Genomic DNA, 18,581 nt, shown 5'->3' on the forward strand with positions numbered 1-18,581 from the left:
AAGCAGTGATTTGGTGATCAGCTACAGCAGAGTGTGATAGCAATTATTTGGCGATCTACCAAAATGTAGATGTTGAGTGCAGAGCAAGACAAATGTTCTACCACCATGTTCTACTATTTCTTTGGAACTAAATTTTCATTTCTTTCCCCTGTGTTTCCTTTTCAGCCTGTTTGATATGGGAGGAGAATATTACTGCTACAGCTCTGACATCACCTGCACCTTCCCTGCCAATGGCAAGTTCACAGCTGACCAGAGGGCTATCTATGAGGCAGTGCTGAAGGCCTCAAGGGCTGTCATGGCAGCAATCAAGCCAGGTAAAACATCTGCCAGCAGGAGTTCTGAGCTTTGGTAGCAGCATTCAGGCTGTCAGATCAATTATGTTTGCATTTTAGAAAGGGAACAAGATGATAAAATTAATTTCCATGGTTAAGCAGCTTCTAATGTATACACAACATTTTCCATACACTTTTAAAGGCATAACATAGAAACAATTATTAATACAATTAATATGATACTTTAATATTTATTTATTTTTAATTCCTTTCATCTACTTTCTGTTCTTATTGTTGTCTTGCCTGTTTGGAAGAATGATGCAAATGCATTTACACTCTTCATGAAACCAGTAATGATGACAGTTGTTCAGATGTGTCTTGACACACACAGCCATCTTTTCAGGAAGCTTCTGCCAAATGCTGCAGTCAGAGTTCGTGTGAGCACATGTTGTGCTTCAGTTTGTTTCAAGTATCTTCTGCATTTTATGTGTAAGCACAATAGAAATATCCTATTGAAGAAAGGGATGGAGTGTGCATCTTTGGGAAGGATAATTAGCCTGAAAAAGCTTTCAAAAGCACTGGCTATTGGGTACTTCACTGTATGCCTTTAAATTGCAGGCAAACTGATCCAACAAATACACATTTTCATTTGAAACAACTGTCTGCCTTAATGAAAACCTTATTTTTCTCCCATTCTGCTCTCAGGCCAGCAAATAAATGTTTTAGAGCTAGCTGCTGCTGTGATTTTGTCACTGGTGAAGGTACTTGAGCATTTCTCAGTATTACTAATGGAACATCTTCAAGAAGAATGTACTCAATGCACAAAGCACACTTATCCTTTAAATGTGCTGTATTAGTCTTCAGTCATCAGGCTCTGAGTGCCTGAGCTTTGTGGATTGCCTGTTGGAACAGAAGCAATTTTCCTGTTACACAGGCTGGCAGCAGCTCTGTTGATTTGAGCACTTTGCAAGGGAGTGATGTCTTAGGTTTTAGCTTTCATATTTTCCACATTGTGCATTAGTATAGAACTCTGAGCTTCATATAGAGTGTTAGCAGGTTCTCCTCACAGTTCAGTCAGACAAAACAATCCTTTCCAGCCTGAGAGCTGAGGACACCATTGCAGCTTCAGGCCTGAAATTGTAAACAACACGGAATTGAGGAGAGCAAACTGGGAGGATGGGACTGCATAACCTGGAGCTGTAATTGGACAGTTAACCCCAATATGGAAATGGGCCAAAACTTACAAAAGTGTGAAACTCTGTGATCCATTGTCCATCCTGGTTGTAGCCTTGGCCAGGCTCTTGTTCTGCCCAAGGTGTATCCTTTGAAAGCCTTTTGAATAAACCCCTATTTATTCCTTTAACTCTGTCTAGCCTGTATTCTAGGTAGCCTCTCAAGGCATCAGGACAAATAACACTCGATATTTATCTGCAAAATGAGACTAGATATTTTGCTGTTTTAATAACAATATGCATTCTTCATCACCTGCTGTTCCTCCCCTCAAGACTCCTCCCATTCCTCTTCACAGTTCATGTTGCATTTCAGTGTCACCTTTAATTTCAGGTAACATTTTTAGCAATATTTTATGCTAATAAGTTGCAGACTGTCTTCAGAATTTGAGAGCTACTATGATGTTGTGCTCAGGGTGGTGTAGAGAATTTTTCAGTTTGCTGAACACGTTATTTACAGTGTCAGAAAGTAAGGACACACTAAATTGAATATTTCTGAGAAGTAGTTGCAAGGGTCTTTTACTAGCTTTGGGAGTTTGAGATCCACACACAGACAAATCATTCTTAATCTCTGGCAGAAAAAGGGACTGAACTTTCAGTTCTTACTGTTGTCCTGCCTGTTTGGAAGAACAGTGCAAATGCATTTACACTCTTCAGGAGACCAGTAATGATGAATTTTGTATCTATATAAACTGGACTGTGGACTGGTTCATTGGTTTCATTCCTTTTGTACTTCAGAGTGCAGTAAAATGCAACCTGGACTCTTGAATTACAGATCCTGTCAAGAGTCTGGTAACAAAAAAATTTTCACCATCTGAGAAGTCTGTTCTTTAGGTCCCTTTTAAGATCTCCTGGAAGACCAGGATTCTGAAAAAGGAGAAATGGAAATGCTGACCTTTACAGCATGGTTAGTGTCACAGACTTGTCAGAGAAAGCCCAGAGCCCCTCAGGGGGCTGATGCCATTGTCACTGCTGTCCAGAGGGACACTCTGCAGGGAGGGAGGTGCAGCTCCTTAAAAAAGCCTCATTTGGGAGCTCCTGGACTAAAGCCCTGGGATCTGCCCCTGGGCAAGCCAGGTACTGCCACTCAAGGGAGCAAGAAATGATGATGTCAATTCACAAGAGCCTCTTCTCCCTGTAATACTTTGTGTCTCCAAAAGAAGAAGCAAAAGAGCTCGCAGGGTTGGAGGCACTAAATTTAAAATCCAGAGCCACCATGTTTCAGTGAGATTTTCTGGATTATGGAGCCTATGTTGATTTTGCTGGTATTTTTGCTAGTCTTCATTTCCCGGGGTTCCTAAGGTCAAAGTGCCTGGTCAGGTGGCAGGAGCCATTCCTGGAGCAGCCTGGGTGAGGGTGGGCACAGCACAGTGTAGGAAATGCTGTTTATCTCCTTAATTGTGCCTTGTGGCAGGGTCACAGGGCACATCTAGTAGTTGTCATCAGGATGTTGATGATTCCTGGGGTCTTTCTGACTGCAAGGTAGGGATGAGTACTTTAGGGAGAGTCACTGACCAAATACTGGCTTACATAACTGTGTTTATTGAAGGACACAGCTTGCTAGCAACCTTAAGCATTCTGTATAGGTCTGTTCAATTCAGAGATTTGCATTTCTTTTACAGTTTGGCTCTCATGTGAACCTCATTAACTTTTGAGTGCTGGTATTTTCTGAGAGATAATAGACCTCCTAATAAAATTCTGTGTATATTTCTATATACACAGAAATATACACAGAATTTGTATATTTATAACTGTATATATATACAGTTGTTATAATTTTTAAAATACTCCAAAACATTGTATTTCATTATAGAGAAGCATTCATCTGCCACATTCTGTGCATGGTCCCAATATACAAACAGCTCTAATCATATATATGGGTCTCCTTTCCTTACAACTCCAAGAATAGAATTCCTTCTGCAAGGCAAATAATATATTCTGAAAGTTAAGATACACTCTCTGTAGGATTACAGCCCAAGTTCAGTGCAGTTGTCACAGTTTCGGCCACAAACAAAATCTGTTTAAAAAAAAATTGGGAGGAACACTCAGTCTTGCATAATCAGCAGTTTTGAAACCACTGAACATGGAGCACTGATGAAGACAGTGATGCTTGTCACTGAAGAGAAAGTCAGAAAAGTGTGCTTGTGTGGCAGTGGGCTAATTGTCTTTCCTCCAAAGTCAGGCCTATGATCCAAGATGTGAGAGAGGAATGTTGGATTTCTGCTTAGAGGATATTCTTAATTGTGTCAAGTCCATCTGCATTAAATTTCCTCTTCCACAGAACTAAAATTCCGGGGCAGATGTGCAGAATATTGACACATTCATTTCCTTCAGTGACTGAGGCATCATCTGTTTCTTTGTCAGAACAGAGACTTGAGAAACAATTTTTATGTATATGTACATATATATGCTTTACAGATATATGTTACATGGAAAGAATAGTTTTAAAAGAGTGAAATTGTAAAGCCATGTGTCCCAATTTGTCTCACTTCTATTTTCTTTTTTAATTTCATTGGATTTGCCAAAGGTTGAGGCACATTAAATGCAGTCCTGGAGCACATCTCCCAGTTTACTTTCATCTGAAATGAATTCAATTCATGCACTTCAACATTGCACTGTGTACACAAAAACACAGTAAGTGGGGACAACCAAGAGATTTCACCTCCAAGGATGATTGGAATTAAATGTTCCTGTAGATACATTCATTGTTTCTCACTCTGCTGTCTTCACACAATGCATATAACAGTCAGAGCTGAGCTAATGAGCAGCTATTCAGTAATTTAGTTTAACCTTTTGTTCTGTGCATGGCCTGGAGCTGTTTATTGCCTACTGTGCAAAACCTGCTCTGAATCCAAAATTATCAATGTGTCCTCACCAGTTTTTTCTCAGAGTGCTCATCATAACAGTGCACAGGTGCTGGGCAGGCAAGGAGGTTTGCTTGCACTGCATCTTAAAGATGTGCAAGTATGCAGCAGTCCCCCTTCTGCAGGCAGGAGCCAGCAGGCTAGAGAAGTTAGTGTAAAAGCTCTTGACTCATTTGGGATTCCAACATGGAAATTCTTCAGACTCAAGATCTTTTTTAAGAGAGTTGAACATTGCTCTTGCTCAAACCACAGCTGTTTTGACCTCTGTTACAGCTGCTGAGAGCCCAGCCTTTCTGCAAATCACACTCCAGATTGTCAAGCCAAACTCTGGTAAAATGAAAGAAAATGATTAATGAAAAAAATGTAAAATAAATTTTAAAAACCCCCTGTGTTTGAAGCAAGTTGCTGAGCATCCTGCTGGGAACCTGAGTCTGGTGCAAGAAAGGTTGCTGATTACCAGAGGCAACTTTTAGGTGCATTTGCCATGTTTGCCTTCTTGTGAAGTCTCTTGGGTTTTTTCTTGCTTGTTTTCAGCTTTTGTAACAGATGGAGGAGGAATTATATAATGAAGAGAAATCTTCAGTGGTTTATCAGTGGTTTGCATCTTGTGCTTGGTGGGAAGCTCTGCTTGGACTGGTGGAAGCTTCTCCCCTGGTGCTGCTGTGTCTCTCCTCCATGGCTGTAGTAACACATGAATGGATGTTGCACTTTTGCTTGCATGAGGTCTTCTGTCCTTTAGCCAGCTGCCTTCATTGCAAAACAGAGCCCTGGGCCTCTTCTTCTGGCAAGTGTCACTGAAATTCTTTTTAGAATTGGAAATTTTTTTAATATTTTACTGCAGGACTGGAGTAGGCAGCATCATCAGAAAGGTAATTCGAAATTCTGTGTAGAGGAGTAGATGTTCATGGAAGCGAAGGACTGAACCCTAACATGTCAGCACCAAGGGGCCAAGCAAAGCTCACACAGACTCAGTCAGGGGATATTGCTCAACTCTGCAGTCCTTGATGCTATAACCATAAAATTAGTGCTTTTAGTGGAGCTCTCCCCCACCCCCATAATTGCCCAGGCTTAAAAAAGCAAACTCTAGTGGAAAAATAGTATTGTGCAGCACAGCCTCAGTAGGCATGAGGCTGCTGGGGGCAGTGGGGAAGGGCAGGGGTGAGGTCTCAGCTCTGGTGTCTGGAGCACCTCCTGTGGACACCTCTGATGGCAGCAGCTCCAAGCCTGAGCTGCAGGGCTAGATTAGACTCTTTTCTGAGCAAGTTGGGCATGTTGTTAATAGTGGAGAGCTCTGAAGGGTTAGAAAGGGCACATGTGCATGGCTCCCAAATCTGTCTCACTCCATTCTTTATCCTAGTTGCATAAGTTAGATCCAATGTCTGTGTGTTTGCTTTGTTATCCATCATTAGTCACTGGTTTCACCTGGGAGACCACTACTGTTTGCTCTCTGACATTAATATCAATCTATTGGGGAAAAAAAGTGTGAAATAATTTGTTTTGCTGTAAGTCCCTCTCTGAAGAAAACAATTTGTTGAAGAAACATGATCTAACTTTCAAGTTAACCCTACACTGAGCCAGGGCTTGGTACCCTGCTGGTATCCCTCCTAAGCTGAATCACTCCATGCTGTGTTGTGACTCCATGCCCATGGAAATGCCAGTGGCGGAGGAAAGGAGATGCTGCTGAGGAGCAGTGCCAGGCTGTGCCCAGGCAGGGCAGTGCCAGCGCACAGGCAGGGCACTGCTGGATGTTCCTGTGAGCTGTGGCCACTCCAGCCCTGGCACCACCCTGCTCTTGCCCCAGTGTGTTACTGTCAGGGACACACAGGGTCAGTGGTGGTGGGGAGGTCTCTGTGGAGTGGCTTCTCTTTTATTCTTCAGCAAATGGCTGTGTATTGGTAGCATGGGCAGCCTCTCAAGTGATTTCTGCTATTTGTTGGTCGGGTTATTATCTTAAGCATTTAAAGAATATTAATAATAAAAATATTAATACAATATTTATATTATTATAAATTTAATTCCTACTTGATGAAGACATATAGTTGCTACATATAGAAAGTTTCTCTGTACAGTTTCTGTTTATAGAAACATTGAAGTGTCTGAAATATAGTAAGTTGCTACTGTGTTGAGAAGAACTAAAAAGGAAGTATGCCTATCTCAGCTTTGCAATTAGAACTATTTTGCATTAATGCACTAGAGCATAAACAGAGTCTTTAAGATTAATGAGCTAAATATTGGAGCAATCACATACTTTCCATCTTCATCCTTTTGCAATTGCATCCTGGGACCTCCAAGCATTACTCTCTGTCTTTTCTGTAGACGAATGGAAAATCACAGGAGAAGGGGAAGGAAAGGAGCTGGTTGTGCTTAGCATGCCTGGTATACTGCAAAATCTATATTGAAAAAAATCTTTTTTTTAATCTTTAAAGTTAAATACATTAATATTTGGGGTGCAAGGAAGAAGGAATTTAAATACCTCACTCTGTAAGGTCCGTTGTCCTAAATTCCAGTTTCCATAAAGATCTCCTTGTCTAGCAAACTGCTCCCAAGGAACAGTTGAGTAAGGCCAGGTTGGCAGCCACTCAAGTCCCTATCTCTACATTTTTATGATTTGAAAAGCTTGTGTATACAGAGTCCCCATTGAATCAAAATTGCATTCAGACATTAGCTATGCAGCTGGGAATATCTGCTGATTGATGTTTGTTTGTTTCAATAAAACGAAAAATAAAATTTAGTTCCAAATATGCACAGAAGTTGTTGTTCATCACCTCAGTTTATGTGCAGTGTGAATTCCTCCTTGGGATACTGACATTACCACAGGGTTTCCCTATAGGATTTCTATCTCTGCATTTTTCAAGTTGGAGCTCATCTTATATGCATATCCCCAAGTTATGCATTTTACTATCAAGACAGTGAGTGTTCCCTTGCCTCTGGCTTTCAGGCTTTGCTTTTCCAATAAATGCATTTCAGGAAGGTCTTGAAGAAAATCTGTGCCCCAGGACTGACATCTCTGATAACACAAGATGGAGGTTTCTCCATGTCAGGGCTGGAAGGTTCCTTGTGTATGGCTCTCCCAAAAATCCAGTTTCACTTAAAGACATGGGTTCTTTAAGCTCCTAAATCCTGTCTTCCAGGGTCAAAGAGCAGACTTTGCAGATTTCATTGATTCCAGGATTGCCATATAATCTTTGACCAAGAAAGTGCAGTCAAGTACACTTCAAGTACAGTCAAAAACATTTCAGGCAAAGAAGTAGACCTACATATCAAATAAAAGATCCTTTTATTAATCATGTGAATACTAGCTGATCCTCAGAGCCCACAAGAAGTGGGTACCCTTTTGCTGGAGATGCTAAATAAATGCAGAGAGATAAGTAGTTCCCAAAAGACTCAGGTGTTCTGAGATGGAGAGGCCAAGGGGAGCAGCCAGTGAGCACAGGCCAGCAGTGTCTGGCTCAGAGAATTTCAGAAATTCTCTGTAGCTGCTGGTCCCTCCTCTGTCTTTGCTCCAAGTCAAGTCTTGCATTTTGCAGTTGAGAATGAGTGTTCGAAGGGGTTTCTGTAATGTTTGGAGCTACCCTTCCACTCTGTCATTTCCAAATGAACAATTTGAGAAACAGAATGATTCAGGAGGGCCTTCTGTAGGTCTGGGGCTGAGCACTTCCTTTGAAGAGCAGGAGAAATCCTTGGGAGTTCTCTAGGATGGAGCATCACAGGCCACCATGAGCCGCCTCCAGAGGCAGCCTGGGAGGCAGGCAGGGTGTTTCTGTGGGTGACCCCTGTGTCCTGCTGCAGTTTCAGTGCCAGCCACTCCTGCTGTCCCTTTGTGTGTTTGTGCAGAACCAAGTTAATCCCACGTGGTCTTTGTCCTGTGGGCAGCTGTAACTGCATCAGTTGAGCTGCTCTGTGAAACTCCGACCACTTTTTGTGCATTTCTCCTGATTTCTTCAGGACTTTTTTATTGTTGTAACTTCCTAAGTGCTTTGCAATGGAGGGGTTGTCTTAGCTAGTTTTCCCATGTACAGCCTTCCAAGGAATGTTGTGAATTAGAAGGACAAAACAAAGAGGCCACTTCATTTTCCAGTGTTTTGCCTCCTCCCTGTTTGCCTGATGCTAAAGGACTGAAGCAGTAAAGCTGATGGGGGTAGAGGGGCAAGCCCAGGGACTTCACAGGGTGAGTGGTCTGTATTTCAGTACAGCAGGATGTAGATTTTGGATGGTATGTCCTCCTTTGGTACCTAAATACTGAGTGAGGCACAGTTCTTTCAGTCAGACTGTCAAGAATTAAGTTTAGTGAACCACTACCAGTTTAAATAACCTACTTATACAACAAAAAATGCTGTGATTTGAATTCAAAGCAGCAGTATGAGTCCCTGTTCTATTTTCTAGTAAAATGCCTCTAACAAAGAAAGAAGAGTGGAGAATCCAGCTCAGGTAGAATAGTACCAAGAGCAAAGATTAAAATAACTCAATTAAAGAACTGTTTAATAAAAACAATTTAATGAAAACTAATAGCTAGGGTATATATTTGGCATAGCAGATCATATTACCAGCAGGTGTTTCTGTTATTAAGCTGAGCAGAGTTGTACTTGGCAACATGCAAATTCAAAATTTGCAGCTTCACAGATTACTGCTTCTTTTAGTCCACAACAAATATATTACTTCTTTACAATTCAGATTGATTTTTGGTTTCTAATACTGCTTAAGAGTAATTGTCACTGTGTCCAACTAGGATTGAAATCCATTATACCTAAAGAAAATAACTGTAACTGTTACTAATATTTATCCTCCTAGGTAAAAAGTTCTTATTCACATGCAGTGGGTGTTTTTTGCATTGTAGTATTTTTTATTATGTGTAGTCCAGAGTTGTATTAGTGGAACACCATGGTGATGCTTCTCTGTGCTGTATAAAAGCAGTAGCTGATTTTGGTTAATTTTTCAAAAGAAACTGGTCTGCAAACTGGAATTTTTGACAATAGCACAACAGGGAAGGGTATGAGAGCACAATCTCTTTTACAGTTTGTATAATTTCAAGATGCCCATATGAATTATTCCCATTCAGATTGTCATATTTTAGTCAAAGCACTGCTGATCATTATTAATCTGCTGTAATATCTGCAGCAAAACAATTCTCCTCAGGAATAAAAAATTAATGACAGAACTTGAAGACTTTATTCCAGTTCCTCTGAAGAGCAAATGCTTTTAGGGTATGTTGTAACCAATATTTGATGTTCACAAATCGTGCTGAATGGCACCACAGTATTATTTTTCCCTCCTTGCAGTTCAGAATGTGTTACTGTGTTGAAAGACAGATTGGAAAGTGAATCTTGTCAATGTATGTTTTTAAAAGCTATTTGTAATCTGCTCTCCTCTATTAAACAGAGTGGGCTGTAGTTTTTTTTTTTTTGCTGGCATTAATGTTCATTAATTGATAAACAAACAAAAAATTCAACAAAAGTTGAATACTGCCTCTCTGAGATGGACCCAGCAAAGGTAGAACAGCTTTCTGTGGTGTGTTAATTGTGATTTTCTCAGTGTAAATGGTTGATGCATTGCTGCTACTTAGGAAATAAAAGCAGAAGGCACTAAAGGATGCATAGACAATACTGTCAGTCAAATTGAAATTCTTTATTCTTTCAAGATATTAATTAAAAATGGTATGATTGATTACTGGAGCTCTCATTGCTGGTCACCTGTCCAGCACAGCAGTAACCCATGGTGAGAGGTGAAAGAAAAGGGAGTTTTGTGCAGAGCCTCAGGGAGAGCAGCAATCTATTGAAATGTGAAGGATCTGATTGCAGACCTGGGAGCTGCTGCTCCTGCTGGGATGGACAGGACCTCTGCAGCATTCAGAGGATGAAATAATGCTGAGTTATCCCCAAAGGTACAAAAACTGGCATTTAAACTGTTCCTGCCCTGAAATCCCTCTCATCTCCAGGTACCTGAGCAGAGCCTGCAGGAGCTGCCATGGCTCAGGGGATTTTTCACCACTTTAAGGGATTCTTCAAAGGTGTGGCTTGCAAAAGCAAATACATTTAGATTTCTTTACAGACTCAGCCTAAATTGGCTGCAGGTTTTTTGCCTTTCTATATTGAATGGGGTTTGGCTTAAGACCTTTTTTTTAAAATCGTTTTTTCCTAATTGTAACATGCTGTATATTGTAACATTGTGCAGTTCTGGTTTTGGGGAATGAGCTGCCTGTACCTTGTCTGATTTTTAGTACTTGCACTGATTTTCTCACATCTCAGTGTTCAGGAATTGTGCTTGATATTTGCTGTAATTTGAGTTGAAGTGCAAAGTTCACAAGTCCTTCAATCTTGACACTGCATCAGCTGTAGCTGTCAGAGTGCAAACCTGCCAGACATAAATTGTGCTGTTTGCCCTGAGTCTTATCTAAACAGGCTCTTTTCTGAGCTCCAAAGATTGATAAGTTTCCACACTGCAATCACTCCCTCCAACACTTCCTTCATCCTGTCAATCCTTTTCCTTTTTTCCTCTTCAACATGCACCTCTTTTGGAAGGAACATGCTGTAAAATAGTCTGGCAAAACTCAATCCCAGATGTGGAAAAAATCCCTCTTCTTGCCATCTATTCATATTGCTTTTCCTGATGTCTCTGCATGGCAGAATGCTATCCTCATGTTGCTTCTGATGAGTGACAACTCACCTTGTGCAGGGTTTATAACTGGGAGGATGGAATTACTGCTGGACACCTCCATCATCCATGCAAAGGATGGAATTACTGCTGGAAACCTCCATCATACTGATGCAAAATGTCACAGGACAGCTGAATTGCACAGTGCTGTTCAGTCTTTTGAAGAAGTCCAAGTTTCAGAGGTGATGAGGATCAATCTCTATTTCCCTCCAGTAACTCCCATCCCTGTAAGGCAGGTAGATCTTTCTGGGGAATGAAGGGGTGACTTTATTGCCCAGAAATACCATCCTGGTGTGGAGCTGTGCCACTGGGGCTCCAGGCACAGGGCAGGGGCAGGTCTGGCAATCCCTGCAGTCACAACTGAGGGTATTTGCAGGTGTGAACAGCAGCAAATTCTGTCTAGTTCCATTTTGTGCTGGGAAAGTTAACAGGCTCCTCTCCTCCCATGGCAGCCAGATGCAGCCATGCCACAGCTGGAAGGTGCAGTCAGAAATGGCATCCCTGAATTTGGCATCCATGAGCCGTGTGTTCATCCACACAGTCTGTGAAGATTTGAACAGCTTCACTGCTCCCAGACAGTGGCAGAGTCACAGTCCAGCTTTTGGGGGTTTGCCCATGGCACAGCTGCTTTACCTGGTGCTGCAAGACCCCAAGTTCAAAACCAGAGCAAACACTGAGTGTTTCCTGTAGTGGGCAAAAAGAAAGCATGAAAATCACAAATATGACAATTGTTTCTCTAGCACCCAGCTGAAGAGGGAGAAGATAATTGGTTTTTAGTGTTTAAATTATGTTTTGCTTTGTTTTTTAACTGGGTCTGATTGAGTTCTAAAGTGCTATTGTTTTATGTCTGATATGGTCTGTGCCAGTAGGCAGATTTCAGTCTGTTCCAATGGCTTGCTGGCTGGTCTGGGATTGTGTGTTCTGTCTGCATTTCAGTGGCACTGCCAGGGGACATTGGGCCTTTTGCCCTTGTCTGTGGACACTTGGAAATTAAATGTAACTTAACCTTAGCACAATTTGGGGAGAAGTTACTAGAACCTTGCCATACTCGTTTTTTTTAGTAAGATTGTGACATCTATGTTGGCAAAAAAACCCCCACCCAACAACAACAACAAAAAAAACCCTGTTAATCATTTGTGGTTTAATCATTGTCACATTACAACCACAAAGTACCCTAAGTGGTGGCCAAAAAAATCCTGTTAGGCCTTTTCAGAGTACTTTCTGACCAAAGTGGCTAAATACCACGCAGTAATTCTAAATTATTTTTGTATGCTGTTTCTACTTTATGTTCTCAAATGGCTTCTAATAAAACTTCAGATAATAATCACTGGGATAAAAATACCAGTGAGTTAACAGCAGCTGAGGAACAGTTTATAGTGTAATGTGTTATAGCAACTCATCTTTTTAATTCTACCGTTTAAAAATTTATGGTATATTCATCAAAAGATAGGAATGCTTTTGATTTCTGGTTTCACAAGAAGCTTTTCTTTCTTTTTGGGGGCTGGCAAAGAGGGCACAAAAATCCCCTCCATTGGTGTGATCAAAGAGGTCACACATTATTGCAGAGATCGTTATATGATGTTCCAGAGTCCTTGAACCTGGTGTTTTATCTGAAATTTTGTGTGGTTTGGCAAACAGATATCAAAGAGGAAATATTTTCAAGAAAGTAAAATAATATTAATTTTTTTTCCTTTCTTTCACAGTTATATTTAAGAGTATCAGATAACATTTAGCTTTATGGGGATACCTTTAAAAAAAGACTTTAGGCAAACTTAATGCACTCATTTTGCCATTTTTAAGTGGTACCTCACACATCTACAAATTTCCACTGTACAGTTTGAATTATGTCTGAAAACGAATAACCTCCCTAGATTTTTGTTAATGAATGCATAGTCTGGTTTATTTCATTACTGCACATCTGCAGTGTGGGGTTGCTGCTGTGCAGCTCATTCACTCTGTATCTCCAGGAGTCTCTGGTGCTGTAAGAGGTGGGTCTGAGCTGACCCCTCTGCTGAGCACGGGCTGCATGCAGGTAACAAACCCAGCCCAATGAGCCTGGGACTGAGCTTCCCTGCCTCAGTGACCTCTATCACCCAGTGTCTCATTTGGCACAGAATTAGGAAGGGAGCAGACACCTCATCAGCAGATTTTCCTCAGTACAGACTCATTTTGGTACAAGCTGTCAAAGTCCAAGGACCCTTCAATCTGACTTTTTAAACCTCATCTGTCACTGGACTATAAATTGGTTTATGAATTGGCTTAAAGATAATAACAGAACTAACCTTTCTACACAAAAAGCACGTCTGCAACTATCATAAAAGTTCTTACACAAAAGCATTTCTGCAACTATGATAAACTTCACCAAGGCTTAAAAATAATACACCTGAATGATACATGAGTCAAACATGCTGGTGAGTGCTTGGTGGTGGGAGTCAGTGCTGGTCAGGTGTCAGACCACTCAGCCACCTGACTCAGGGGCTCTTAATTTTCTTAATTTTCTTAATTCAGCCTAAAAATATATTGTCTGATGCAGTCTAGTGCAGTGAAAAGACAGATTGCATTGTTGGATATGGACACTCCAAGCTGTCTTCTCAGTCTTGTATGACCCCCCTTTTGGAGCTGTCTTGAAAAGAATAAAAAGAATGGGCTCTCAAAGCCAAAGCACTCAGGGGCAGAGGCACTTGTGTGGGAGTAGTTGTGGGGTTTGGTTGGTTTTTAGCTGCTTTTTCTCCCTACAAGAATGCTAATATGGTGTTTGACTTCTGCTTGCAGCAGACACAGCGGTCTCTGCTGGACCCCCAATAACCCAAAAGTTGAGGAGCCTCCACAAACCAAGGATTCTCTGTACAAAATGTTCATTCAGCACTGTTCAGCCAGTGTTGTTCTTCTTCACACCTGCAAGTCTGCAGTCTGTAGGGCAGATTGTTCCCTGGCTGCCTGCAGACTCCTCTGTGTTATTGTTTTAACATGCTAAAGCTATCCACACAGGTGTGTGCACAGAATGAGCATCTCTGGCCTTTCAGCATTCTGCATCTGAGCAGAATGAGGCACCTCTGGGCTTTGACAGAGGGACTCACATATTCTCACTCACATATTCTCCCTGCAGTCCTTGGGGCATTTCCAGATTGTTGAGCTGCACATCATATGAGAACACCAAAAGGTTCTGCTCGTGGCTTCTTATCAAGTTGTCAGGTTGATGAAGCTATCAGCTCTGATATTCATTTTTTCCTCCTTTCTCTGCTTTTTGCAATTATTGGAGTTCAGTATCTACAAAGGAAAATTAGATTAGCAGAATTTAAGGATTTCAACTCTTTGAGTGTACTTACTAGTTATCTAAATAACACCTGAGTGCAGGGATGTCAGTCAGTCCCAGAGACAGCTGGGCTTGCACAGGCCATTGTATTATGAAGATTTCAATTGCCACATAAAGTTAATCCAATTTTAGTTTTAAAATAACTTTAAAGCATATATTTCTGTTTTACAGTTTTAGTTTTAGAATAACTTTAAAGCATATATTTCTGTTTACTCTATAATAAATACATGTGAATATACTTTTGTATAACATGGACAAAGACATCTTCCTTAAATTATGGTTGTTACTTTTTTCAGTGGATTTTTCCTATACTTTTAAGTAGTTGCCTTAGTACTGTAAAATAGTTCTTTCTCTTCACAAAATTAATGTTTTTAATATTACAAAGACAGTAGGAGATGTTTGAAGATTTGCATTTAGATCCTCTTTCTTTGTCAAATTACCTGTTTAAGAAATGGGTAGAAATCTGTTTGAACTTTATTATTAAAGTTTATTTTTAGCATGATGGGAATCCTCTCATATCAAACAAGACAAGGATATCACCATTTTTAAAGTGAAGACCAAAAAATCACTCCAATTATTTCACTGTCTCTGCTCAGCTCAGAATATCTTCCTATTTTGTCTTAGTACTCAAGTAACAGTCTGAGTATGAGATTTTTATCCAGGGCTTGTAGGTTAAGTGTCCTGGAGGGAGATGGCCACCACCCCATAGTCATAATAGAATAAAGCATGAAGCCAGACAATAGAACAGAAAGTGCAATCTATCTATAAACCCTTTCTTTTTAATTAAGACTATTTGAATACCTATTTATTTGTATTATTTAGCAGGGTGCCTCCAGCAGAGGTTTAATTTCCCTGTGCCCAGAGCTGCCCCAGTGCTGTCTGCAGCTCCAGCAGCATGGGACACACAACTGGAGCTGACATATTTCATATCTCTAGCAAAGCTCCTGGCACTGGCTGGATGATAATAGAGTGCTCCAGAGCCATTTTGCTGGGCTCTGTCTGAAGCACCACCCTGGCTCCAAGAGAGAGCCCAAAGGTGCAGATTTTCCATCCAGCCTCATTATTTCTTTCACAGTAGAGCTTTTTGTTGTCCTCAGTCTCTAATGGAGCAGATAAGATGAATAAAAACCAAAACAGATGGGGAATTAGGAAGGAAGAAGGAGAGGAGAAGTATTTGCACTTTCAGACAATGAGAGAAAAAGGAAAAGGTAGGGATGAGGGAAGAAGGAGTTCTAATGGATTTGCTCTGTGCCTGGAAATACTCAGGATTTACAGCCATGGCAGTCTTTTCAGCTAGAGCAATAATGCCATTAATTTGTTCAACTTCTGCAGACAAATGGATATGTGGCTTTGGTGGTTTTATTTCTGATCAGTTTGATATTTGTATCTCCTTTTGTATCTCTTCCTCAGTTTGATAAAGGTGACTGTGTCACTTTGAGTGGAGTCTGTGGGTTTGGATTGAGACCAGCAGTGCCAGCAGAGCTGCAGAGGGAAGCTGAGCTGCAGACAGCAGATCCCTCAGCTCCACTCCTCTCAGACAGCTCAGCCTGCTCCAGAGCACCCAGGCAATGGCTGTGTTTTGTCTTCCAGCCATGGAGTTCTGACCTTCACTTTTAACAGGAGAGGGTGAGGCTTCAAACAGTTGACCAGGGTCAGATGTTGTCACATGTGGCTTTGTTGTTATGGTGGTGAAAATAGGTGACTTGTGGTAATACTCAGCTAAGAAATCATGGAAGAGATCTTGAAAGAACATCTAGTGTCCTCAGAAAGAAGATTGAAGGCTTTTAGAGCAGTTGGGGTTAGCTGCAAACTGCAAAAGCTGAACCTCGACTTAGACATAAAAATTCTGTATTTCCACACCTATAAAATAAACAGGAAAGCAACTGTGATTCAGTAATACTTTTAGTGTGATATGTGTAATATTGATGTGAGGGATTGTAGTGATTTCAATTTATCATTCAATAAAGTGGAGCCTAATATGAGAGAGCTGTGAAACACAAGTGAATCTAGAGAAGTGAAAATTGCAACACAATCAATATTCAGAAAGAGAAATGTTTATCTAATATGTTGAACAGTTGTCAGAGAACAGCTGGTTATAGTTGTATTGGTTCATATAGAATGAAAAATCTTAATTCCTTTTTAAAGTAAGGAAACCATAAAAATATCACATTTTGAGCAGGAAGATTGCACACATTCTGTGGGTGAGCATCACACACCTGGGCACTGCTGGCTTTTGTGAGGAAGTAGCAACCAAGGGTTTGTCTGTTTGTCTGCCACTTGCTGCTCAGTTTGATTCTGATCTTTCTGTCAGAGCCACAAAGACAGCTGAGTGCTTTCTCCAAGCACTCCCATAGGATGATTTTATTTCTGACTTTGAAGCCTCAGTACTTTCAGCAAAAAGTGATAATGTAATTAAGAGATGACATTTATCTTCACAAGACCCTAGAGCTGCATGTTTAACTGGATTAAAGCAAACGGAACTTAGTGGGAGTTTGGCCTTAAAAATTGCTCAGTTCTTATTTGCTTAATCATGCCAAAATTGAACAAGGAAAATATTCTTCAACTGTACCTTAGCCCTAGTTGTCTTGACTCTGCAACTGCTGCTCTGTTGATGATGACTCAATGCCATGGTGAACTAATTAGGACAGTACTTTGTTACTAACAAAAGAGCTGCTTTCTTCCTCCCTCCTCTCCCCAGCAGTTTGTCAAACAAAATTGTATCCTATACCAAAATAATAGCAACCTAATGTATCCTGGCACTCTGTCTCTAGTCAAACAACAGTATTTTGTAATGCTGGTTCAGTACATGTATTAGAGGAGCTGTTATTTACACAGCCCATTAACACAAGGGAATCATTAATTTCTGGAGAGTGTCTTTGCCAGAAAGATGTGGGCTTTAAATCTTCAATGTACGTAGAAAAGCAGTGTCCATGTCAGATGTTCTAAATGGGGATGGTCATTCTTGAAAATAAAAGGATGGTAATGTTCTATTCTCTGCATTTTAAAAAACTGCAATCTATAGTTGACATTCTTATAGGAGACTCAGGGATGCATTTCCATCTGTGTGGACATGCTTAGATCCATTGTATTAACATTTTGCATATGGCTCTGGATGGGAAGGTGCTGCTGTTTCTCTTGTTTGTATTTTTCTGTACTTCACAGACATCTTAAAATAGTTTTGTCTTGTTTAAAGTGTTTTTTTGTGAAAATGCAGTTGCTCTTTCCACCTTTGTTTTTTCTATAAACAAAGGGCACATGTGTTACATCTGTTTTTTGAAAGCTGCTGTTCAAATCTTGCAGCAATAGTTAACTGAGCTGCCTGTTTGTGCTCTCCAAGGGGTGGCCTGGCCTGATATGCACCGTCTGGCTGACAGAGTCCATCTGGAGGAGCTGACCAGAATTGGCATTCTGCAAGGCAGTGTGGATGACATGGTGAAGGTTCATCTGGGTGCAGTATTTATGCCACACGGGCTTGGACATCTCCTTGGAATCGACGTGCATGATGTTGGAGGCTACCCAGAGGTTAGTGCTAGTCCATGCTCAACTCCCCTGCACATTAACCCTTCAGTTCCATCAGCACTGCTCATACTCTCTGTCTGGTTACCCAAATGCATCTTCTCAGAGATACAGCAGTTTTGCACTTAAGTATCTCCTTGTTTTTTTTAAGATGTGGTATTTTATGCCGTTTACTCTAAGGAAATCTATTAGTTCATTTTAAAAAATCTATTAGTTCATCGAAACATAAATTGTTTATGGGGAGAAGTCAACTGATGGTGCTCTCTGGGCATTCTTAACCTGTTCAGTTTCTACATACACTGTGTCGTTCCTCATGATCCACTGCTCTGACAGGCACCACCCAAGTACCCTGTGCTGTGGCACAGCACCTCAGTCTGCCTGAGTCCTGTGTTGCCAAGATTCCCCTGCTCCATTGCAGATGTGAGGCAGCTGCAGGAGCCCCTGCTGTACCTGGGCAGTCAATCCCAGTGGCTGTCACATGGAAACAATCTGGCTCACAGCCCTGTCTTGAGCTTTGCTGTCCAGCATCAGCATGGGCACCAGTGAGGATGTAGCAAGAAAAAACTCCATCAAGTCTTCCAGTCTTTGCAAATGTGAAGATATAACCTCTTGTATTCTGAGTTACTGCAGAAAACACAAAAGGATTGTTTTTTTCCTTGAATTAATTTGGTGATTCATGACTATGATCTGAAAGCAGAATAGGTAAAATTCTGTAACCAGTTAATGACAGTAGGTCTGC

The 18,581-nt window shown here is 40.9% G+C and overlaps 1 protein-coding gene across 1 annotated transcript in view; it reads left to right on the forward strand.

The window, feature by feature from the left end:
• Nucleotides 1-18,581, forward strand: part of PEPD (peptidase D) — a 148,678-nt gene that overhangs the window by 107,898 nt on the left and 22,199 nt on the right. The window contains exons 12-13 of the mRNA XM_058813545.1: nucleotides 166-314; nucleotides 17,664-17,848. Of these exons, the coding sequence (XP_058669528.1) occupies nucleotides 166-314; nucleotides 17,664-17,848 (334 nt within the window). The remainder of the gene's footprint in view (nucleotides 1-165; nucleotides 315-17,663; nucleotides 17,849-18,581) is intronic.

This window comes from Ammospiza caudacuta, chromosome 13, assembly GCF_027887145.1.
Source record: "Ammospiza caudacuta isolate bAmmCau1 chromosome 13, bAmmCau1.pri, whole genome shotgun sequence".
In the NCBI taxonomy this organism is placed as follows: Eukaryota; Metazoa; Chordata; class Aves; order Passeriformes; family Passerellidae; genus Ammospiza; species Ammospiza caudacuta.